The sequence below is a fragment of the Anomalospiza imberbis genome, chromosome 6 (assembly GCF_031753505.1).
Source record: "Anomalospiza imberbis isolate Cuckoo-Finch-1a 21T00152 chromosome 6, ASM3175350v1, whole genome shotgun sequence".
Lineage (NCBI taxonomy): Eukaryota > Metazoa > Chordata > Aves > Passeriformes > Viduidae > Anomalospiza > Anomalospiza imberbis.
Window position 1 is genome coordinate 8,148,987 of NC_089686.1, and position 25,742 is coordinate 8,174,728.

A 25,742-nucleotide genomic window follows, 5' to 3' on the forward strand; every position below is an offset into this window, starting at 1 on the left:
TAGAAATTAATTGTCCCCCTAAAGAGCAGCAGAAGCTTTAATTAACAAATCTTTAATTGACCAATGAAACAATGCAGATGGCTTGTTAATCACACTTTTTTATTTACAGCTACAACGGAGGGATCTGTGTTGACGGAGTGAACTGGTTCCGATGTGAATGCGCCCCTGGCTTTGCTGGTCCTGACTGCAGAATCAGTAAGTACCTGCATGGGTAAGGACCTGGATGGTTGTACCACTCTGCACAAATCTGAAAGAACACCCGGTGACCCTTTTTAGCTCAACTGAATTCCAAATAATGAAGCAGAAGCCACCTGTTAGCCAGGTACTGATACCTTGTAAATAATAGCAGGTTATGGTCTGTTACTAATTTTATTAAATAGCACTGAAATGAGTTGGCTTAAAGAGTTGATTGCTGGATTTTCTTGGATAATTCTGACGTTTCTGGGGTGCTGGCTTCATAGAAGCTTGGGTTTTAAATATTTCTCTGTTGATAAACATCTTGTTGGTAAAGATGACATATATCTGAATGTGTTCCACCTAATGTAAGAAACCAAAATGCACTGAGGCATTCCAAATGTAAACAAAAACACTGAGTGCAGTGCTAGCACATGAATAACAGAAATATGATAAAAGTCTTTCAAAGCTAGAAAACACATCTATTACACTGCAATTATTGTGAAGGGTAGAGGCCAAAAAGGAGGAGAAAAACAGACCCTTAAAGTATTTTGAAGTGTTTTGGAACAAGCTGCTAGGGGGGTTTTGTTGTTTGGTTGGTTTTTTGGGTTGTTTTGGTTTTGTCTTTTTAAAGGAATTTTACCGTTTTGACTTGAATGAATATATACTTTATTTTTCCTTTCTGCTTTGGAAGATCAGACTTTGAGTCTTCTGTAGGCTCAAGGCTTCTGGGCTTGGTCCTTCCACTCCATCAGTATGGTGATGTGTTTTCATGTTGAGACTTCATCCTCATTCTAGCATAGAGCAAACAAGCCAGCACTTCTGGTTGGAGGGCAGCACTTGTGGAAGCATCAGCTTAGGTGGTGTCTCAATACAGAGCCAGGCATGGCAGATCACTGTGTGTTTAGATCCAGATATCCAGAAAGGGTACTGAATTCTCCTTGCTGCTTCTCTTCCCCTTAAGGCTAGGATGTCACAAATGCAGATATTGTGCATTTGTAATGGAGCTGCAGACATTTTTTTACTTGTTTAGACTGGTATAGATGGAAGGAGTAGCTCTGAAAAAATGCCTTTTATGGCTGATACAGAAACAGATTTAAATCATCTTTTTCAGCATACAGAGGCTGGAGAATCTTAAACCTATATAGTGTGAAGACAGGAGGGAAGAATAATTAAACTCTGTTGAAGTTTAGATGTTAGTGCACTTTTGAAGGAAGTTAAAATAGAACCAAAAGCCCTTACATATCCATTGGATTGTTTTTCATTGCCTACAAGTGTAGCAGTCTCACTACTGCCATTTTTTATCATGTTCATTTTCAAAGTCCTGTACTTTAAAATAAGCTAATACCATGTGTTGGACCAGAACTGGTGTTTAAACAGTTTTCTCTGGGGTTGGAAAGGGCATTCATGCTCAATAGAAGGAAATATTTCAAAGGATGCTTGTAAAAAGAGAGGTTCTGGTTGAAAATGAAGCAGTTGGTGCCAGTGGCTCACAACTTGATGAGCTGGTTTCTGTTGCATAAATCAGTATTGGTCACTTCCCCAGGATAACAAATGACACATTGCTGTCCATCTGAATGGACCATACTTCCTTGCCTTTTTCCATTGGTTTCTGTGGCTAAGCCTCTGAATCTTTGACGGTTTTGTTAAAGAGGCTTTTATGCTAAGTGTCTATGTATATAATAAATCTACTCACGATTTCAAGGTTATTAACGTTCATCAAATGTGTGTTACAAACTGAACTGTCACTCTTCTGCCTTTTGGTCGCTTGTATTGCAGCAAGTCGCTTCTTTGAGCGTTGTTGAGCAAGATCATTGTTCAGCTTTTGCACTCTGATAACTTCATGAAAACACATGCTTTTGTATGAAGCCTAAATGTCTGAGATTAGTCTCAGAGCAGGATGTGGGACTTGTTCTGTAGCTGAATGTGGACAGGACATTTACACCTTCAGCTGTCCAACACCTCTGCTCTGTGAGATGAGTCAGCATATGACTGCTGTTTTGATTACCAGAACTTCAATTAGGGTGCAATTATGAGAAATCTGTTACAGGTTATTGCTGAAATGGCAGAACTGTTTAATTACAAGATTAATTCTGTAGCCACACTGTCCTTTGCTTTTAAAGAAAGGAGGAACTGTTAGATTACACCTCAACAAATTAATTAATTACAGTGTCCTGTGTCCTTGTCACTGAGTTTTACCTATTTTCTATCCAGATATTGATGAGTGCCAGTCTTCTCCTTGTGGGTATGGTGCCACCTGTATAGATGAAATAAATGGATACCGATGCACTTGTCCCCCTGGAAGAATTGGTCCTAGATGCCAAGAAGGTATTCTTATATCTGCTATCAACCTTTACCCAAAACACAATAGGGCACAATGTGGCCAGTATAAAGTTTATCTACAGTAGTCCAGTATGTAAGGAGCAGTAGCTAATAATTTTAATTTAAATTTGTATAGTATTTATTATGTAACTTGAAGAGATTAAGTGTCTGAATGTGCTTTTTGGCATTTTTTTCCCTTTAGTGATTGGAATTGGAAAGCCTTGCTGGCTTAAAGGAATGACCTTTCCCCATGGCAGCAGATGGGAACAGGAGTGCAACAGCTGCCACTGTTTGGATGGACGTATTGACTGCACCAAGGTAGGTATTTTGGCCTATTTTCTTAAATTCCTGTGGCTGAAATAAACTCATTGTTCTTCATGCACCAGTTAGTCTTTGTCTTCTCTAAATTTCCTTTGTATTGTTTTTTTTTTTTTTTTAAGTGGCTTCCTGTAAAAGTGGTTATGGACTTTCTTTAATATCATATGTTACTGTCCTGCTGCCAGCCTGCTAGAACAGGCTCTCTAGATCACTTGTTGCAGAAAATAAAATATGAGCTGGAATAAAGGATACATAACTGCTGAAGCTTTGAAAACACAGTTTTAGAACTCCTAATTTTGTGAAATGTGGGTTCCAAGGGGGAGGACATGTAGGAAGAAATTTTTTTCTGGGTATTAACTGCCTTTTTGTATTGTTCTTCAGTAGCTTTATGGATTGACAGCTTTCAACATTTGTATATTTATTGTGGACTAGATCCTGGTGATTTTGTGACTGAGGAAAAGTAAGACCTAAAAGCAGATTGAACATGTGCCCTAAATTCAACTCATCCATGTGTGGTACTAGGTTTCTTCCATGTGTAATAGAACACTTGCACTTTCTTGCTGACAATTGTGCTTTAAGAAATCCCTGAGTTCCTAATAGCTGTACAGTACTGTGTAGGATCTTAAAGGCTTCATGGAATTGTAGAATATCTTGAGTTGGAAGGGATCCCCAAGGATCATCCAAGTCCAGTTCCTGGAATGGAGCTGTGTTTGGAAATTTGCTGGACCCCAGTAATTTGTGGGTACCAGCAAACTGTTACCTTTTGGGAGCATGGTTGGAGTGGTTGTGCTTATCACCAATGTGCATCAGCTCTTAACATATTCAGCATTCTCTGGCAGGGGTCTCAGTTATGAATATTGAAGAAATTATTCTTTGTGGCAATATTCTGTAATATATAGAATAATCTAGGTAATAGAATATTATATATAGTATAGAAATATATTATGTATATTATACATATTCTTTCTATATTATAGAAGCCTAGAGGACTATATTAAAATAAGCACTTAAATTTCTGTATAACTCAGTTAAGTGGGACAAATCCATAAACTTCTAAGGAGATATGCCCAGTCAGTGGTTTCTCAGATTATCTTTGCACAGATTTTTACTCTTGTGTCTGTACTAAATGTCCTCATTTCCTGGAAGATCAGATCCATCTACTAATATAACTACAGTAGTATCAAAAGACAGATTTTTTTGGTGTGAATTGTTTGTTTGGATTTGATGCATGAGAGAAACTACCTGTAACAGTGCTTCGTTCTTTTTTAATTCCTAGGTGTGGTGTGGAAAAAAGCCTTGTCTGTTACACAAATACTGGGATAATTCCAATAACCAGTGTCCCATGGGTCAAGAATGCCAGGAAAAGTATATGAAATGCTTTCAGCCACCGTGCACAGACTGGGGAGAATGCAGTGCCTCTGAACCTCTGCCTATCAATATCAAGTGTCTGCCTAATTCTGGGTACTTGGACAATGACTGTGCTAGAATTACTTTAATTTTTAATGGAGACAAAGTCCCCCAGGTGAGAATGGAATTCTTAATGAAGTGTGGTAATATATGTAGGTATCTATTCTGTGTCACAGCATGCAAGAGTAAGGTTTCTGGTATAACTCCTTGCTATTGTAATCTTGGAAATTTTATTACTAGACTCCTGTTGCTTTTAATTGTCTAAAGGGTGAGGCAAAATTTGGGTTTGTACTGAATATTCTATCTTCTTGAGTCTTGAAGAACTATATACATTTCGAGTTAGGCTCAGACTGTACTAAAATAATCGTGCAAGCTCAGTATTTTGCCCTTCATTCCAAAACCCTGTTCTTCACTTTTCTGCCCTTTCTTGCTCCCCTCTTTTCTGCCATCATCAGTTCTTAGCAACTGCAAGAACTCTGAAGATCCTTATTTTTACATGTAATTTTTTATTTGAACTAAAATGACACCATCTCCCTTGCTTCTAACAGGGCACTACAACAGAAAATATCTGTTCTGAAATCCGGTATTTACCAGCTACTAGGACTGTTTCTAGGGACAGAACTCTGATAATATTGTGTGATCCATCTTACTCCACAGAGAACGCAGTGGAAGTTGCTATTGTAAGTATGAGATGCATGTGTATGTATATACAAATAGGTTTTCTTATTAGTTGTTACTGGGGAAGAAGTTGTTCAAGCTTGTTTCACTTGAATGCAGGTGGAGCAATCTGTGGCCTAGTCTTGTCTGCAAAGCAATTTTGTGATCTCACAATTTCCTACATTGCCAGAGAGCTGAAACTGCAGGTTTTGTTAATGACAGATGGCTACTACAAGCTCATGATAAATTACTGTAAAGACTAGTTCAGCCCAAATTAGTGAACAGGTGCCTACTTGTTCTGTCAGAAATCTTGGGCTCTTGACCTTCTCAGTAAGGAGGTATGGTTACAGGTGGCTGGATTGTTCTTGTGAAGATGCTTCTGCTGTGCATTTACTGTATTGCTGCTTCAGGGATGTTCTTTAAACATAAGGTACTAAGTGAGAAGTGGAAGAAGGTGCAAGTCAAGTAGATGAAAGTAACTGCTGCCCTAATGAACGAAAGACTTATTTTAGATGCATTTGCAGTTCAATCACTCCATGCCAGTGTATAGCTTATTTTTCAAGAGTTAATCTTCATGGTAAATGTTTATCCAGGCAGAAGCTTGACTGTCCGTCTCTGCTAGTACTGTAAAGAGCATGCTGAGCCACACTGCAGGGAGCAATGCGTATGGTATAAATAGAGCAGACTGTTATTAGTCCAAGCTTCTATCTAGATAATCCACATGTCTTGAACTGCTCCAAACTATGACTAAGTTTAGCTCATCAGTTTAAGTAACGTGGAAGTCACTGCCTATCCTTTGAGGTATGTTAAATTAACAAGTAGGTGTGCTACCCACCAAGTCTGACACTGCATCTGCAGTTTGGGTAGAGCCAGCCATGCTGTTGCTGTGGTAAGCTTTTACAGAGTTGTTTGTAGCTACTGTCAGGCAAATTCAACTGAGTGAACTCAATTAAGATGTTGCTGGATTTAAAAAGTACGTTTCCATGGTTAGGTGACTGCAATAACTTCTTGCTTTCCCCCTTCGCTCCCTTTAGTCCTTTGTCCCACACCGAGATGAACAAGATAACAGCCTCATTCAGAATGCTGCTAATACAATAGTAAATGCCATCACCAAGCGACAGAACAGCACGGTCATGTTGGCAGTAACTGAAGTCAAAGTTGAGACCATCGTTGTTGGGAATTCATCATCAGGTAAGGTTCCAGTGCATACCTCCTCTGTGGTGTGTTTTTTGTTCCCCTGCTATCAGACTTCTCTTATCTTTCTTTACACATTGGAGAAAATGATCCACTGGGTTGTGTTTTTAGTTGCTGTTACTAAGTGAAGAGAAAGCGGCTTTGAGATCAAGATTCTGTGCTTGTGTACTAGTTTAAACTTAACCTCATCCCTAATGTGATATGCCAAGAGATACTCTTGCCATGGTTTTGGCTCTGACTTCCAGCCCAGCTCTCCAGCCCAAGCACACCTTTCATAAGATCAAGAGTTGTTGTGTGCAGTTCCAATCCTGTCCAATTCTCCTACATTAACCTTAAACCAGCCTCAGCCCTTGATGCTGCTGCACTGAGGCTGTGAGGAAATGAAAATATGGGGAGAGGGAAGGTGTGGTGTGATACCAATCTCTTCTGAAGTGCTCGTGTGCTATTTATTTACCTTAACAAGAGTTAAAGATGTCCAGGTTCTTCCAATACTTGGCCATGATGTAAAACTTAGCTCTCTTTTTCAACATGTGTTTTTCACTAGTGCACAGCTGGCTTGAAATGTATTTAGCATTCGTTCCTCTTTCAGAGGATATGGTGTGATTGGAGACCTTTATCTCTGAATGCTGGCTCTCCAAGAGCTGTGCCAAACCGAGTGATTGGAGGTTTTGCATGCCTAGGTTCCTGCCTGGGGGAGGCAGGAGACGGGCTTGTGGAAGACCGCTGGTAGGCTCAAGTTCAACTAAGCCCCAGAGTGAAAATCTTAAAATGGTAGGAGGCTCTCCCAACTTTTTTCCTAGACCTCCTCAACATAATCTTCTGGAAGATCTTCCATCCATAGTCTAAACAATTAGGAGATTGCCTGGTTCCACTTCCCTTGCATTTTCCTTCTAGGAAATGCCTTTCATCTGTTAAAGTCTTGGCAAATGCACTGCTTCCTCAGCTCTCCTGAAGGAGTGTGCTTGCCTTAAACAGCAGTTGTCTAGAAGATAAGGATTTGAGCTGGGATTTTGGCATGCCTCAGCCTCTGGCTTTTCTGATTGCATATTAAATTCTAGGGCTAAAGGGCTGCAGATTACTTTGCCTCCCACCTCTATAAGATTTAAAGATTCTCCCAGAATAGTAGATTAATTTGGGATCTCTTGCAAAATTGTTTCCAGACTCCTCATTTTAATATGGGTGCTCAGTATTGACCACTGGCCTTTAGTTCTTAAAGTGGAGTTGTTATGAAGCAAACCGAAAGCTGTTTTGGGATTTTATTTGTTTTATTGCTGCCCCTTAATTGGTTGAGGTGGGTGAAGGCCTATCAGAAAATGTGGTGTAAAGCCCTATGTGTTGAGAATCTCATTTCTGTGGGATGCTCACGTGCCTAGGTGGAACTGATAATTTAGATGCTTCATTGACTGCCTCTAGTTTTAAGAAAAAGTAGTCTGAATTTGGAATCTGTATGCAAAAAATTCTGTATAACGAACCTGTTACTAAGTGAACTTGGATCCATGGTCATATGATGAAATAATAGATGCGATAGCAGTGAAAATGCAAGCTTTGTATTCTAATCTTGGAAAAGCTGTTATGAAGAGCTCTTTTTCTTTGAAGTATTTCTCCCATTCATGATTTAATGTTAGGTTGCTTATAAAAATTCAGGAGAGAATAGCAGCTACTCATGTGAGTACAATCCTTCCCATAACTGTTAAAATACAATTTTGAGATCCCTCGAGGCCAACCATGTTGGCAGTGTACTCACCTTCCTTTACCAAAAGGAAATGTTTGAGAATGTGTCACATTCCACACAAGAATGTGCTCAGGAGGCACTTGAATGTTGGAGCGAAGGACTGTGGTGTTGAAACATCGGTTGTTTTTGTATTTTCATTTCCAGGTTATTCTGTAAGCAGATGTCATAAAACTGCTGAGGGAATTTTTGTTTGGATCAGGCATTAGAGCGGTGGGTTGACAGCATTTGTCTGCAGAGCTGTTGAACAATCCCCTTGCTCTCTATAAAAACAAAGCACCTCATCTATTGTTGCCCCTTACCATGTGTGAATTTTCACTTACCAAGAACAGAAAAAAGCTGTTATTCTCTCCTAGCTGTACAGCTCTTGAGGAAGAGGGGCAGAAAAAATCCAAATATACATAAAAGTTTCAGAAATATTTTCCTAGAGAAATAATCTGTCTATGTGGCTGGGAGAACACTATAGTGAGGTTTGGACTGGGAGAGTGGAGAAAAGCAGTTGCCTCAACAACTTTTGTTTGTTCATTGAGCAGTGAGGACTCTTCTCCCTAGGGCAAATATTCTGGTATTTCATCCTGAGGTAGAACAGGAACTTGCTGAAGAATGCATTACCAATTTGGTAACGTAGCCCTAGCCTGGATGTTTTTGGAGATCACTGATGCATAAATGTCTGTAGAACTAATGGTAAACGACTGTTCTTTCTGATGATAAATGCAGGACAAAATAATATTTTGTACTGGCACTTGCACCACTAAATAATATTTGTGGTGCAAGTGCCAGTACTTGTAGAGCAACTTAGGGGCACAGTACTCCACTGTCTGCCTCCTGCTAAGACAAGGTTTTTCTCTTAAGAAAAACCTTATCCTAGCAGGATTACTCAGGTTTTCTCAGCCAACTTTGTGTAGATGCTAGAGAAAGATGCTACTTAATAAAACCAGTTTGTCTGTTGGAGGGGACAGAAGATCTCAAACAGAGCTTTCCTCCCTCATCATTAATCATGTAAAACTAAACTAGTAAAGAGCACTTTCAGATGGACCTGGTGCATTCAGGAAGGTGTTACTGTGCTGTAAAGACATCTTACTTCCTTTCTCCTAAAAATGGTTCAAGTAGTCGAGTATGGATCCTTCTCTTGCAAATGTCCAGTGCTATATATCTTGTTCTGTTAACACAACATTTTATTTCTTTCCATTTGCCCTCCAGATTATTTGGTTCCAATTCTTTGTGCGGTATTTAGCATTGTGTGGCTGATTTGTATAATCATCTGCGTGTGGTGGACTCGGAAGAGAAGAAAAGAGAGAGAGAGAAGCCGTCCTCCCAGAGAAGAGGGTGCCAATAACCAGTGGGCACCTTTAAATCCTATCAGAAATCCTATAGACAGATCTTACAGTAACAAAGACATTCGTTATGAATGCAAAAACTTCATATCTCCTCAAAAGAGAACTTGTGATGCAGTGGAGGAGTATGTAGAGTATGAGGAAGAGGAGGATGAAGAGGAGGAAAGAGATGAGGAAATGGACAAATTCCTCTCTCACAAACTCGCAAAGCCTTTGCCGACAAAGGTGTCTGACACATCAGAGAGCAGTCCAGTAAAGAAATCCCATCAAATAGGCAAAATGGACAACAGATCTGTAAAAAATGTGAATGCATCAAACTTTGAAGGCAGTAGAGACTAACCTGTATTTGGGATGTAGGCAGACTGTGCCTGCGCTTGCTGGGGAGGGGAAAAATTGACATCTCCACTTTGCAAAAAGGACTAAAAATTATCTGGAGTCAAATGTTCATAGTTTCTTTATTTTGCGTAAAAAAAATAAATAAAAATAATAAATAAAATTTATTTTGTTTCTTTAGCCTTGTATAAATTATTCAATGACTGTCAGATGAAAAAAAAATGAGTAATCTTTGATAGTTGCTATTTTTGTAAAGTTTACTTATAATACACTCGCTGTGTGGCAGAGGAGAGGTTGTATTTTCAATATGTGTAAAGTTTATTACAAAAGACTGTACACTGTTTACAGAATGTATTTCTTTTTATTACTTGCTCTAATTTAATGGTGGCTTTAAAACCTCCTGGTTGAGGAAATTGTGTGAACTTTAAACTGCTTTCTTGACTTTGAATCTCTATTAATGGCAGCTCACTGCACTTGTTACGTTAGTAGCTTCTGTAAGATTTTTTCCAAATTTGCCTTACACACTTTGTAATAGGAACAAAAAAAAATTATAGAGATCTTTCAACTGTGGTTTAAAAGTGGCCTTTTTATTTCTGTTGAATTATTTTAGAATTGCAGTATTGAAGCATGTGACAAGTGCCTTGAGATTAAACTTTTTCTATAGCAACTGTCAAAGACTGCCATATCAATATAGTAAAATTGTGAGAACTCTAGGTTCCCCAACTGACACAGTTTATTTTCTAATAGTGAAAGTGCTTTTTTGTAAATATGTACATATTAAATGAATCACTCTGTATATTTGATTTAATAAGTTAAATATTTTGGTTTTTTTTTTTACATGTCATTCCTTTTAATTTATGTTGCAGAAAAGGAGGTTCTATGGCAGTTTATAAGACTTTTTTTGGTATTATGTCCAGATTAGAAAATGATGTTAATACAATCAATGTTAGGAATCTGTTGGTCATTTGTATTTACATATGAACATAACCACTTACGTGTAAATAGATCCAGAAATGTTTGTTTATCCCCATGTTCAGCCCATCTCAAGAACACTAACGGGTGCATCTACTGTACAGTACCAACATAGAGAGGCATTGTTTTTTCTTTTGTGAATATGTTAATTACATGTGGTATTACTTTTTTTGCGTTTAAATACAGGCCTAATGAAGGGAACAATATTTTCCTCAGTCTTGTTTCTGTTGTGCTTTATTCATCTTTCGCTCTAAAGGAAAAAGGCTGGCAAGCTCAGAGGATGGGAGTACCTCAGTAGAAATGGTTAAATGTCATGGAAGGCTTATGCTTTTTTTTTTTTTTTAAGGCTTTTATTATTGCTGTTAACTGGGCAGACTATAAGTTTATTTTAATTACTGAAGAAGCATAACACTACATACACCTAGTTACCCTACCACTGAGAGGAACGGATGTCTGAGAGTGTAAACTCTGGCCCACGAACAATGTAAACATGAATGTTTTGAAACCAGTTATTTTATACAGGAATGCAGGATTTGCTTTGCAGGGTCATCTGTTTTAGTACATTTTTTTGACATGTTCTTAAAAAAAAAAACCTTTCAGAAAAGAAACTATTTATTAAAGCATTTTATAATGATGTTTGTTGTAACTTTTTTACTTGTGCTAAATATTCAAAACTTATTTTGATAACCTGGTTAGGAGTTAGTTTAGAAAAGGGTACTATCCTTCTCATGTTCCCCAGTATAATCCTGAGTATTTAAACCAAAAACACTTTTTTTCTGCTACTCTTGTAACTTTTTTGTACTGTAATGCTGCTGTCTTCCATAATCTAATAAAATGATTCCCTCATTGTGTGTAAGATACTTCAGATTGTTGTTTGCTTTCGAAGCGCTTGGAGCTCGGATGTGACCAGGCTAAAAAGGAGGAGTGAAAGTCCAGGTTTAATTCCCACTACTTCCCGTAACCCGAGCGTGCAGCACCGAGCGCCAACGCTTCCTGAGCCATGGGCAGCCTGCGGAGGAGGTGCTGTCCCCATGTGCCTTAGAGACACCTCCAGCTCTCCCTGCAGAGCACCAGGGCTGTCTTTAGCTGCCAGCAGCTGGACTGGATGATCCCTGTGGGTCCCATCCAGCTTGGGATGTTCTGTGTGTTCCACGTGTCTGTTCTGCAGTGGTTCTCCTCCTGGCTGCTCATTGAAGCCTTCTCTGAACAGTTTGGCTTCCTGGGGTGAGAAGAGGGCTGGCAGAGGCCTGAGGAGGTGTCCTTTCCCAACTGAGTTGGATTTTGAAGCAATACCTTTCTCTACTGTGCAGCCATTCAGAGCTTTTACATGTCATGCTCCAATCTCAGTTGAGGTCTATTCCTGTTTCTGTAACAGTTCCTTTGTATATGATATTTTATGTAGCAAAAGATAAATTCCTGTAAGATAATATGGAATATAAAAGTTGAATTTTCCTAGTAGCCATCAGCATCTGAGGCAGAATTGTAGATTCTAGCAGAGGTTTTACTCCAGTCATCATGCAGCTACTTTTTATTGCTTTTTCTTGGAGTATTTGCTTGTCTTCATCGTGACAGAAACAACTCTTAGCTGAGTCAGTCCTCAAAATCTAATTCTGTTATTTTCTCAGAAGGAGAAATAAGAGGTTTATATATGTTTGGAATAGGTCGCTGCTGTTCTGTCATGTAGTCATGAGCTGGCTCACTGCTCCCAAAGGTGCTAATTTTGCTTCTTCCCTGTACTGAAGTAGCAAGGGGGCACACCAGTGGTCATCACCCACTGTTTAAACAAAGGGACTGATCCTGTGTCCAGGAGTTGTTCCCCTGTGGATTCACAAAACCACCACAGGCAAATGTTCAATTTTATAGTGCTGTTTCCCTGCCAAAACCAAGACTTATTTGATGCCTCCTTCATGTGCTGCATGAGTTATGTACACTGAGATACGTGAAACAGGATTAATAAGGTTAGGAGGATAAACAAAAAGTAAACTTTCTGACTTGCACAAATTAACCTTGATCGATTTTTTGCAGACTTTATTCTATGTTGCTCTTAAATTGCTTGTGTGTCTTCACATGCCTCATCTCACCTTATTCAGTGGTTTTGTTCCCTCTTGATTTATTTTTACAGGAGATGTTGAACTCTTGCATCTCAGCTCCTTGCTGATGCACATGTGTTAGGCATTATGGTGCTGCCAGAATCCTCTCTGTTTCAGGAACTACATAACAAAGCAAACTAATAAATGGACTCTTGTGATTTTTTTAAGCGATGAATAGTTCTGGATTAATTTTTCTTCCCTGATGCTCTTTCCAAGACCTGATGTTAACCTGAAACACCTGCTGAGCTCAGGGTTTTTTTTTTTTTTTGGCCATTTACTGTTGTCTGGTTTGTTCTCCAGCATGCCATGTAATTATTCCTCTTCAGATCAGACTGTGCTTGGACGGCAAGTTAAGGTATCCAGCAAAATAACTCACTTTTCTAGAACAACTAAAGGATTGAAAAGCATTTCAGTCACTGCCTTGAAAGCTGCAGAGGACATCAGCTGCAGTTCTAGATGTGAGGAAACTTGGACAAAAGGGATGGGGTTAGCATGTAACAAATTTGCAGAGAAATTTGTGTTAGAGATATGATATGTGTGACTGAGTTGAACTGTCTCATTATTTTTGAGTGCTGGCGGGCTGTCCCAGTGCTTTGGGTGGGGAGTAGAGGTTGTCTTTGCTTTTCCTCCATTCTCAACACTAAGACTGGTGCTTGTATCAAGCTTAGAATATTGCTCTTGCTGAGAAAAAAAATTATGTGACTCTCTGACTTGCTCTGTTCAGTGCTGCAAAGCAGTCCCTGACTAGCCCTGTGTTTTTATTTCATCACAGGTGGTGAAGTAAATAATGAACTTATAAAACAGTAAAGGAGCAAAAGGTCCCCTTGAGAGTGACAGATGACTAAATCCTTCCAAAGTCCATCCTTGTTTCTGTATGAGTATGTGGAACTCTTTGCTTTTTCTCTGTATAAATGATGCTGTGTATATATTTTTTCAGTGTGACAGGGACTTAGTCTAAGTGCAAAAATGTCTCTTCTTCAACCACTTGATTGCAAACATGTACTTGCAATCAAAAGTTTACAAACGAATGTCATAGGTAATATTCCGAAGTCAGAAGTTTTTGGTTTTTTATGAGAATCATTAAGTTTCATGGTTCCTTGGGTCACCTTTTCCCTTGGAAAAGCTAGATTGCATCCATCTAGGAAATCTGGATGATTCATACGAATCTCCTTTATATATTGTATTTACTATTTCTAGAGCAAGAGAAAACACACAATGTACAAAGCATTACATTACAAATGAGCTGAACAGAGACCCACCTGTCCTTCTTCAAAGTTAATAATCTGGGGTTTCCTGCAGACATCCAGCATGATTTTGTAGAAATTCTTCTCAAAAGATACTTTGCACTGTCTTTATGAAAGGAGTACATAAATCTACTACCTTGAGGGACCAATGAGCCAGTCTTTAGAAGCTCAGAAGAAAAGCTCTATTTCATTTTTTTTCAGTTGGCAGCAAAGCTGCGTCAATTTTTTTTTCTAGATGGGGAAAAAAACTCATTGAAAACATATACAATATTGAGGAGATGTCATGTTTTCACTCATATTAATGTACTCCATCTATATTACTATTTATAACCACTGAGACACAGGAATGAATGTGCTTTGCTGAAGTCAAACTAAGATTTCTTGGCTTCCAGTGGTGGAAAAGGCAGAAGGATCACTTTGCAGGTGTAAATGTGACATTCCATAAGGATGCAAGACCATGATTAGGGAGGCACAATGTTTTCTGACCTTTGGGTTCCAAATAGAGGCTGGTGCTTTCACATATTCTGGCAAAAAAAAAAGAACCAGACAGACAACCAAATGCAAATCCTTCAGCCCTGTTGGGTAGGGAGAGACTTGTTAACTTGTGGGTCTTTCTCAGCTGCTATCCTATCTTTTCTCCCACCCATCTGAAGGAGGCTTGGGTTGGAGGGGACTTCTCCCTGTGGCAGATTTGCTGTGCTGATAGGCTGTGAAAGGAGGTTGGGCAGGGAGCTGTGGAGCAGGTTTGGAAACTGCTGTGGCAGCGGCCTCCAGAAGGCCCTTTGAAGACTTGGCCATCTGCCTGCAGGCATAACTCTGGGCATAACCCCACCTATTCCTTAATGAAGCCCCACTGTGGGTGGAAGTTGCTCAGCCAACAGCTGTACTGGTGCAGATCAAAGGTCCATCTACTGTAGCATCCTCTGTCCTGCAGTGGCTGGTGGAAAATGCTTACAGAAAGTGCAAGACAGCAGCAAATTGCAGCATGAGCCCTTCTCACATCCATCCAGCTCTTTCAGTCAGCAGTTTAGGGTCATATTTGATAGGCACCTCTTCTCTGTAGCATCATATCATCCTTTTTATGCTTTAGGCCTCTACAACACTGTGTGGCAATGAGTTCCACAACTGAACCATGAACTGGGACAAAAAAGCACTTCATTCTGTTTGTTGTGAACCTGCTCCTCAATAAGGTGATGTAAAAACACAAGCAGTTGTTCCCTCTCCATCTGCACAACATTTGGGATTTACAGTGCCAACACCACTTTCTCCCTAAGTCCTGGAGTTCAAAGTCACTGTTTTTTCTCTTTCCACTTGCAGGCCTGTTCCAGGTCTCCAGCTGGTTTTCCCGTATGACCTCAGTGCCCTTCCAAATTATTCTCTGTCCCTTTGGAGTCAGGCTGACCAAACTGAACAGCATCTAATGTGTGGGCACCCCACAAAGGCCAGCACTGTTTTATACTCTGTTCAGATCCTTTCTTGACCATCCCTGGTGCACTGGTTTCTTTTTGACCCACGTTGGCTTCAAGACTGCTGAGGAAGAAGAGGTGATTGTTTCATGCCTTGGCTCTGCATGCTCCTGGCTCTTGTTATAGCAAAGCTGTCTGAATCCCACTGTTCTGAGTGCTGGGATCCCTCGAGAAGCTCACTCTACCATGACTGACTGCAAGGAGTAGCACTGGGGTGTGGGGGTCCACAGTGGGCCTGAGCATTGTGATCCTGTTTATTTGGGGACAGGTTAGAGGGGTTGCATATGCCAATGACAAGGATTTGTGCACACCAGGCAGTTCAGGAACAAGCCCTGCAGCCTTCCCAGCAGCAGGATGTGGGCATCAGTGAGTGTAGAAGAAGACTGTGTGTTGAGGAATGCTACATCAGTAAGATCTAGAGGTGAGGGTTACGTAGGTACCACATTGCCCTGGTTCATCCCTCTTCAGTTTCTCTGCTGCTGAAGAGCTGTGCCACAAGTCACAGCTGGCACAGCCTGTCTCCAAAGGGGTGAACCCACAGCCCTGCACTCTTCCAGGTGAGGCCGAAAGGGCCACGTTAATGCTGCACCACCACACGTGTGGTTTGCTGCCGGAGAGGCGGAAGGGAGGAGGAGGAAGGGGTGGGTGGCTGGTGGCCATTGCCCTGTGCCCAGCCCTGGGCAGACATGTGGCTGCTCAAGATGTGAGGAGAGCAGCCCAGGAGGCTTGTCCCCACCACTGTCAATCAGCATCAGCTCTGGTTCATCACTGGGCTGCCTCTTACGAAAAGCTTACCCATGTCTGACAACTGCTTCAGACAGCTCATTGTTTTAGGAGCAGAAGAAATCTTCTGGCAGGGCTTTTCTAGGTCCTGATACCTGCAAGTGCTGCAAAAAGCAGCTCAAAATTACTTTAGTGTATCTAGGAGAGTTTCAAATAAACATGTAGGTGTAGCATCATTTCAAAATAGTGTATGATAGCTGCTGGGGAGAAGGGGGCTGTCCCTCCTTTTGTACCCTTTCTAGCTGTGGGCCCAGGCCTGACCTCTCCATGGATTAGAAATTATGGGACAGTTTGTTTCTCCTTTTGCCATGTGGTTTATCTAAGTGCTTCCCTCTTTGGTGGTCCCCTCACCAATGTATGTCTGCATGACTGGGCTCCACTCCAAAATCCTCCATGTGTTACTTACAAGGAGGTGCAAAGGGCTGAGAGAAAGGGCTGCTCAGTGCTGAAGCCCCCAGTCAGCCTGTGCAGGGAATGTGCCAACCAGCCCTTTTTCTGGCTGAGGTGACATCCCCGACCTGCTCTGCCTTCTGTGGGGCTAAAACTCCCCCAGTTTTAGGCAGGGCTGGGCCCTCCACAGGGCACTGCAGGCTTAACTGCTGCAGCATTTTCTCATCCCCAGTTCCCAAAAGAAAACAGAAACAGTGAGTTCAGCAGCTTCTCAATGGGAGATAAAACTGCTGGAGTTGAACACTTGGGCAAGTTAAAAGGTGAGTGTGGAGCAGCAGGCTCTCCTCTCTATTTCTCTTCAATTTTTTTTTTAAATTAAATGATAACCAGAAAAAGAAAGAAGAGAAAAAATTCAACAGTGAAGAGCTCTGCTCTCTCAAGACATGCACTGGGAAGTGCAAGGGTGCTGCCTGGGTTCCCTGGGCCACTGGGATGTGCCCAGATGCCACCCTCAGCCTGGTGAGGCTCCCTGGCTTGGTGGCACAGAGACAGCCCTCAGGCATGGTCCCAAAGCCCCACGGACAGGGCAGGTCCCCAGGGAGGTTCTGACAGTCTGCTGACATCACTTTCAGAGCAGATAAACCAGTGAGGTTCTCTCAAATGCAGCAATATCCTCTGAAAGAGTGAGGAGGAGAACCCTCTTTGCACCGTGTCACCCCGGATAAAAACCTGTTAATGGGCAGCGGTGGTGGGAGCAGAGACCCAGCACCTTCTACGGGCATCGTGTGGCAGCAGCTTGGGTGTGTGGGGCCCACAGCACAGGGCAGTGGAGGGGCACATGGCCGACATTTTCCAGCCTGGGAGTTTGAATTTTGCTCTATATTTAGTGCCCTAAACGAGTGCTTTGATTCGCAGTGCTCCCAAGCACCTGCTGCCTCCATTGACTCTGGTGGTCTATATGGGTCCCAGCAACCCTCGGGGTTAAGCTGCTCTATCTACATGCCTAAATTTGGGTACTAAAGGTTGGGAGCTGCGGGTGCTATATTCTGCTGGGGTTTGTGTTTCTCCTGCTGTGGGGCACGGTGCTAATCTGGGGTTTGTGGGCAATGTGTTTTCAAAACAAGGGTGGCTTTGATTTGCCAGTTTCTGGTTCAGCTCATCTGAGCAATTAATAATTTTTTTTGGAGCAGAGAGAGATTAAAACTTATAGAAATAAAATCTGAATATGGCTAGCTGCTTCTTCCCAGCAGCAGATGCCTGGCACACACAGTGTGTCTGGTGCAGGACATCCCTCTTGCAGTGGGAGCGTTTTCCAAGGCGTGTTCCCTGCACACCCAATGGAAAGGCTGAGCTCTAATGCTGAATGTGACCACCCTGCCGTCAAAACCTCCAGCTGACGGTGACAGCTCAGTGGGGCACTACTACAAGTGGAGCCAGGGCTGGCCTTTTAAGGAGCCCTGGTCTGGGACTGGGCATAAACACTTTTCCCTTTCATGCTCATTTCCAGGGCAGGTAATTTATGTATCTTGGTAAGAACTGGCAACCATGTCCATGCTTCTGTCCCTTTGTAATATCCTGTTGTTGCTTTCCAGAGAAAAATACCAGCAGACATTCAAGGTTACTTCCTTGGCATGCTCTGTGTGTTTTCAGCCTGATTGTATCTGCACTGCGTGGATGTTTCCTGACATGCTGCATCTCCCCCGCTCTTGCATCACCGGCTGAGTGTTAACTGTGCATGCTTTGCTGCAGCAGACCTTTCCTTTCTGACCACAGCCCCAGCTGTCTCTCACGGGTTTGCTCCCAGCCACGTCCCCGCCTTTGTCCAGCCCCCATATTGCTGCTCAGACTCTTCATGGTGCTTGATAGACCTTGAAACAGTTTTTCTCCAGCGCAGGAGATGATGAGTGACTGTGGCACGGATCAGATGCCCACACAGCTGCTGGAAAAGGCCCTCACTTCTCTTATTGCAAGACAAATGAGGTGTCTCAAAGGTGGCTTTGAAAAGTGACCCTCATGGCATGGCAGGCTCCCAAATGTTGTTCTGGGTCCCTGCAGCAGCTGGACGAGGAGCAGCGCCAGGATCCTGGTGCCTGCCTGGTTCACTGACCTGGCACTGCTGCTTTTGCCCATCCAGACCTTGAGAAGTGTGAGTCCAGGTTTGTCGTTCCTCATTGCTCCAGGATGCTTTGACATTCCTTAAGGAGATCAGAGCTCATTTCCATCTCCACTGCCAGGCCTGGGCTGTGGCAGCACAGTCCAGCCCCAGCTCAGGGCCCGCATCGCGCGTGATGCTGCAGATGAAAGCTGTTGTTTGTTTACAAGCTCTCCTCAATTAGAACTCATTTGCTGCTCACACACTATATTTAAAAGCTCATGTTTAAATCAGTGCTGGTGATTTAGGAGTGCCTGTTTTGTTTTCTTTCCTAGATACGTACGATAATTCCTTCACCTGTTAAAAATCTGTTGCTAATATTTGCTGTCAGGTTTCCTTTTTTTTTTTTTTTTTAAAGAGCCCTGCCAGGATAGCCAGAGGCCTGCAAGTGTTTATTTAACTCTAGATGTTTACTTCTCATAAATTTCTCTGCCTGAAAATCCACTTGGGATCAGGCAGGAAAAAGCTTTGCAATCATGCTGGATTAGATTAAAATAGACAGAAAGTTTCAGTTTGGGCATTTTGGCAGCTCTGGATCTCTTCAGAGCTACTCTCAGTGAGGCTTTCCAACACACAGCCCCAGTGGTATGAAGGGGATAAGTTCATGTCCTGGTGCCACTTTGTACCCCAGTGTCCTGGCCAGTGCAAGTGTCCCAGGAGGTGGGGCAGGGCAGGAGCTCTGCCCATGGGATGCTTCCCCGAGCGCCCTCCATCCTCAGGGAACTGCTCCAAGCAGAGCCACTGCACCATCCCACTGGGGTGTATGTGACCTTTTAGCCTTAATTTCTGCAGGTCAGCTAAGTAGGGAAAAATAGGATTTTAAAATTTTTTTCTCAAGGTTATTGTATTTTTTTTTATTCAGTTCATTCTTCATTAATTTTGTGAATTCATTGCAAACTTATCATGTAACTGATGTCTATGCATACCTTTTTTCAGAATGTCAAATCAATCCAATCAGATTCACCCATGGGAGGATGACTTTTTCCTTTTTTAAGGAAAACTTTCCTTTAAGTTTTCCTTAAAAAAACTTTAAGGAAAGTTTTGTCCAGATTGCAAAACCCTTGCTATAAAAATTGTATTGGGTGTGTGCACTTGTTTAACTGCACCTTTACATGAATGAAGTGTGTGAGAGCTCCTGAGCCAAATTCCAGTGTAAAGTTAGGAGACTCAGGGTAAGCCCAGGACGAGAAGACAAACTTCCTCACCATGCAGATGAGCTGGTCCAGCAAGCTTCCAAGGAACAGGAGCATACCCAAGGTTTGGAACCTATGGCTTTGGGTTTCATCAGTCATTTCTTTCAACAAAACCCTGTCTTGTCACAATATTATTTGTAGAATTATCCCTTTCTATAACTTTTTGTCCACCTACTGAATTTTTATGAAATTGAATGCTTGCAGAGACCAAGATGAATTTTCCAAAAGGTTATGGAATGGGATGCTGAAACAAATGTTCCCATGTATGTATCTGGGACACACATTTGTTTCCTCCAGGCTCTTGGGCCTTCCCTATATTTCATGCTTTAGCCAAAGGCCAAATGCCAACCCCAATTTCCCACTTGTACACTTTGGAAATCAGCAGAATCATTCTGGATTCTCTGCAATGTGCATGAAAAAATTGCTTTTGTTATTTTCATAATTTTTAGAACAACTTGAATGTCTTCAGGGATTCAGTCAGGAAACATAATCTTGAATAAGATAGAAACAAGAAAGTCAAGTCCTTGTTGTATCTTCCATGCTATTTCCATCTCCAATGTATTTCCTCTCTCAAATTGCTTCTCTCCAGAGTCACACTCTGCCAGAGATAACTAGGTGGCAGTGAGTGAAGAAAGGAACAGCATTGTCTACAGCTTTGAACCATGAATAGCCCTTGGAAAAACAGCAGCAGAGAGAGATAGAAGTTCAGGTTGATAAAGCAGGTTGCCACGTGACTGAAGACTTGATCCTGTTTCACTGAAGTTGGTGGTGATCTCCCATGGGTGTCACTTTTATCCCTGCTCCCAGCCCATCTTGGGTGCCATCCACCAGCAGCCTGGGCAGCGTGTGGGCAGAGCGTGGCTGTGAGGAGTTCCTTGGGGATGGGGCTGGGTTTGCTGGTGGAGCCTCCTTCTGCTGCAGCTGCTGGGGCCAGGGTATCAAGCACCCACATGAAGCAACGTGGGTCAGCTGAGGTTCACCATCATGCTGATTCTGTGCCTTTTGGCTTTGTGCTGTTGGCAGGGTGAGCACAGATGCACACACGTATTTACATCATATTGATGTATATCAGGGCCTTAAACTAGTATGGAAAAGTCCCAGAAACAGCTGCCATATAGCAGTCCCCAGTGATGAAAATTGAGACCCTGAGCTCTTCATTGATATTGCAACTCATCCTCAGTTCTGGCTCCATCAGGCAAAGCCACCTGGCTGTACTAAAACAAACCCTGGTACGCTCCTCAAACAGCAACATAGGCTGATCCCATGCAGAGGGGTCACCTCCTCGGCCCCCTACCAGACCCACAACTGCGCCTTCAGCAGGCGATGGAAGAAAATAAAGCAATTTAAGGCCATTTTGACAGCTGCCTGCTTCCCGACCACCCTCTTCTGCCTGCTTGGTGCACAAGACATGATACATCGGGCAGCCCAGCAGCACAGCCACTCACTGCTGTCACTGAGACCAGTTCTCAAAACCCTGCACCATGTCAGTCAGCAAAGAGAAACCACTTTATTTCAGTGCCTCCAAGAGGGCTAGATGAATAGCTGAACTGCAGCAGCCTAATGGATTTTGGAGGGGGGTGGGAAGCAGGACGGGACATGCAACAATTTTCAGGGAGGCGTGTGGGGAAATGTTGTTGCAGCGATGAGGAGCGGGAGATGGAGTAACAATGGCTCCAGTTTACATTGTGCTGCGCCAGCGCTGTGATCTGCTGCCAAGATCAACCCTGGAGAGAGGAACTTGAAAATAACACGAATAGTGTGGCAAGAGAGATACCCTACAGCATATCCTGCTCCCTCGGATTTCGCCTTTGAGTCAGGAGTGAAATATTGGAGCTATTGTGGTGAAGTGTGACTTAAAAATAGAAGGAAAAATTGCCACTTTTTCTTTTTTTTTTTTTTTTCCCTCAAATGGGACATTTTTTTTAAGTTGTGGTACTCCTAGTTTGAGTCAAGGAGGAAAACACTTCAAGGCATTGAAAGGTCTAGAAATCATGTCACTCATCAGCTGTGGTGTGAGAGCTGCCTCTTATCTCCATCGCCATAGCGATGCTGCTGCTCTGGTTACTCTCCCCGATGGGTTTCACACTGCTCCTGCATTACCCTCCACGCTTGAGATCCCTTCAGAGGAGGCCTGGTTAATACCATGAGTCTCACAAAAAACTAGTGCTGGGGCTCAGGTGAGTTAGCAGCATTTCTGGCTGCACATGTGTATTACCTGCAGGGAACAGAGAGAGGGCTGGTGCCCAGGATTCCTGCACAGGAGATGAACCTGAATTCCAGACAAAACCTGGAAATTCTCTTCTGTCTTGCAAGGGCAACAGTCTGGAATCAAAGTGGGTTTAGGGAGTTACAAAGTTTATATTTCTTGCAGGTTTTTACCTAATTTGGAATTCTTTTTGTTATTTCAGGGATCAGTGGGCTGGTAAAGCTTAGGTTTCTCTGGTATTTCTAAGAACTGCATTTATATGAATGTGAGATGAAGCAGAGCAACATCAGATCTAGTCAGAGCCATATGAATGCTGTTTATCTACTGTCTTCAGAATCAGTACTCTGTGTTAGGCTCCTGCCTGGGTGCTCCAGGAGGCTGAAAACACTGGACCTCTTGCAAGTGCCTTTCTGGGAGCACAGAACCCTCCCTCTCAGCCTCTGAGCATCCTTGGGAGTGGAGAGGCCAGTCTGGGATGCCAGCACCACCATTACAACCAGACAGCTGTGGACAGCTTCCAGCCACACTCCCAGGGAATGTCCCCCCATCCCAGACTTGCTGCTGGCCTTTGATGAGTGACTGCTGCCACATGGGGACAAGGCTGCTCCCCTACAAGGAGAGAGCTGCACTGGTTTGTATAAATATAGCACGTGACATATATGTCTGAGTTTACCAAATTCGGCCCTTTCCCACTGGTAAACTGTGAGAACCAGCAGGGTCGTAGTGTTTATGGCCAGAAGGAATTGCTAAATCTGGATTTACACACATCACTGAGCTCAGTCACTCGAACCCAGCAGCTTGTTTCACCGAAGATCACGTTGCTCTGAAGCCAGTGGGAGATGGGGCACCTCTTTCTCTTTGTCCCACAAACTGGTCATCATCGTTGTTCACTCAGGTGCTTTCCTTCTGGTTCAAAAATCCTTGTCCTTCTCTGCCTTGGTAATGTTGCAGATCCCAGAAGAGCCGAATACATTCACCTCTTCAAAGCATATGTACCAGGCTGTCTAGCAATCTTCTTTGCTAAAATTAAGGAGGCTCTGAGCCTCTAAGGTCTGCCTTTCTCCCCTGCCTCTTACATCCGTGATGATAGCATATATCCCTGCCAACCAGCATCAGAAACCTGGTTTCCAAATGATTTCCAAAAGTCAGGATGTTTCATCCTTTCCTCAGGCTCTGGAAAGAGCCTGTGACCAAACTTTGGGATAAACCCTCCTGTGGCTGAGATCCTGTGAGCAGCAGGTGCTGGGCAAACAGCTCCAGGGGAAGTGGCCACCCTGGACAAGGAGCTGATGGTTTCTGTGGGATGGTACCCAAGTGCAAGGTTCCTCCAGGAGCTCAGAGGATCCACCTTGCAACAGCTAATTTCTGCAGCAGATTAAATCAGCAAAAGGAAACGAATAAAGAACAAACAAAGGGTTTTAAAAGATCGAAAGAAAAGATAGTTTTTTATCTATTTGGAGCCTAACAAAATACGCATGTGCTTTTTGGAGATGGCATGACTTGATAAATGTGATGGAAATACAACATGGGGGCAGAGAAACAGGTCAGGGCCCCATACTGCTCTGGATATGGGTGTTGGCATCTCAGACGTTATCCCTGACCAGCCAGGACAGGTTTGATGACAGTGCTGTGGGGAGCAGTGGTGGTGTTTTGATTCCATGCTGGAAGGAAGGGTATTGACTCAACGCTGAAGGTGGAGCAGGCTCTAAGAATTAGTGTAGGGGCTTTTTTAATGCCATTAAAAAGGAAAAGGATAAAAACACCAACAGCACCTGAATGCTGGAGGAACAATGTCTCGCCATCTAGAATCTGACTATTTGTGCACAGTTATATCAGTGCTTTTAGGGTCTAAATCACTGAGAGAAGGCTGGGGTGAGAAAGTTCAAGATGTAGGACTTGACAGCCAGTGCTGCTCACTGAAGAAAGAGGTTTCCTTTCCATGTGTTTCTTAGCTCAACACCAAAAGGAAGCCCCCCATGCAGCCTTCATTATGTGTTCAATTTGGTGTGCAGAGTGGGCAGACACCTTCCAGCTCCCCTCCATCCCAAGCAAAACCCAAGTGCTACACCACCCTCACTGTGCCTTTGGCTTTGCCCAGGGTGGAGAAGAGCCAGGAACACTTGTGGTTTGCACCAGGGACAGGGAGAAAAGCCCCCTTGTTCCCTGGCCAGCTAGTGCCTGGCCTGGTATCTACTAGGACAGAACAATTATCAGCTCAGTTCATCTCCCATTTCTATTCCCTGGACACAATTATTGATCCTCACTGAATTGTCCTTCCTGCTGCAGAAAGTCCTGTGTCAATGCAGGTCCTTTGTGAAGTTTTATTCAGTTCACATTTGGGCCACATCCTGCATTTCTCATCAGAATACACCTGAAATTCTGAAAATAAACGAACAAACAAACAAAAAAAATTTAAATGCCCCAACAAATCTCTCCACCCATAACTTGCCGAGAAAAACCCAAGGCCATAGTCAATAACGCCAAGGAATTCTGAGAGACTTTGCTCACATTCACCAAACAAATTCCTTCCTGGGAATTATTAGCTTGGTTGGAAGTGTTTTGTTTCCCTCTGTGCAGTGTTGGGTCTCAGGTGACAGTTTAAGAATCCTCTGCTTACAGCTGGCTGAACAGTGAAGAACATTTCACCATTTCATCCACCAACCCACAAAATAGTGTCACTGAAAGGGGGCATTGTGTGGGGTCTGTTGAGTTATCAAATAATTCCCTCTTTAAAATATAAAATCTTTGCACAGGAATACTCACCTTGCTGTGAATCCTTTGGTCTTCAGAAGAAGAAACATTTAATATGTTGCTTTCAATCTGGACAGAAGACCAAGAAGCCTTTTCCTGCAAAGCTGTTTGGATGTCATAGAACAGCCCATAGCTTACAAACATGACAAAATTGTCTTATGATTAATAAATATAAAAAATACCTATCTTGGGTAAAGGAGAGACATGATTCAGCAAACACTTCAGCTATGGCCTGGGTGGCATTAATCAGCTCTCATGTCAGAGATGTTGTGTGTAGTCATCTCACAAACCAAGCTCATGGCAGCAGCTCTGCACCTCTGAGTCAGACACAGTTTTGAAACCTCCCAGTGCCAAGTTTCCCAAGTGACCTCAAAGTGGTTTCCCAAATGGGGAGTCAAGTGCAGAGGATTTGGAACCCACGCATCTGCAGTGGGACTGGGACACTGTCCAGCTCTCGAGTCAGGGCTAAAGGGCTCTCTGTGCAGGACAGCAGGGCACAGGAGAGGAGCATGTGTTAAAAACTTACTCCATAAGGCCAGCTTTCAGTGCAGATTCTTTCTTCTGCCTTTCCCATTCTGTCCAGAAGCTGAGTTCTTCATAAAGCATTAATTAGAACTTCTGAGAGCACCTGCTTGGCGTCTGCCCATACACAGAAACATTCCCAGGCTTGCTCCCTAGGCCTGGGCTCGTGTTTGGGTCTGGAGACAGCTCTGAGGGAGGGATGGCCAGCCTGCCTTTGACCTCAGAGCATGCCCAGCACCCCAGCTCTGTGCTGCTGATGTGGGCCAGCCCTGGGCATGGGCATCGCTTTCCACAAACATTGTGGTGTGTAGACACCATATTAATGGAAAGCCCTCAAATTTTGGAGATGCAAATGAGAGAACCTGTCTGGAAAGTGTTCCATGGCCAAGCCATTTGGATCCCCTCTAATCTGATCTCCCCTGTGTGCTTGCACTGGTCCTTCAGCTGTTATCCTCTCTGCAGAGTCTCCTTCCTTCCAATTTGTGCTGACAGCCTGCAGTGAGGC

The 25,742-nt window shown here is 42.9% G+C and overlaps 1 protein-coding gene across 2 annotated transcripts in view; it reads left to right on the top strand.

Moving 5' to 3' along the window:
- The window catches only part of JAG2 (jagged canonical Notch ligand 2), a 69,053-nt gene extending 57,753 nt beyond the window's left edge, over positions 1-11,300 (top strand). For both annotated transcript variants that reach the window (XM_068192221.1, XM_068192222.1), the window contains 7 exons: positions 110-195; positions 2,389-2,502; positions 2,699-2,814; positions 4,091-4,336; positions 4,770-4,901; positions 5,913-6,069; positions 9,002-11,300. In XM_068192221.1, coding sequence (XP_068048322.1) covers positions 110-195; positions 2,389-2,502; positions 2,699-2,814; positions 4,091-4,336; positions 4,770-4,901; positions 5,913-6,069; positions 9,002-9,474 — 1,324 coding nt within the window. In that variant the 3' untranslated portion in view covers positions 9,475-11,300. The remainder of the gene's footprint in view (positions 1-109; positions 196-2,388; positions 2,503-2,698; positions 2,815-4,090; positions 4,337-4,769; positions 4,902-5,912; positions 6,070-9,001) is intronic.
- Positions 11,301-25,742: the final 14,442 nt, after the last annotated feature.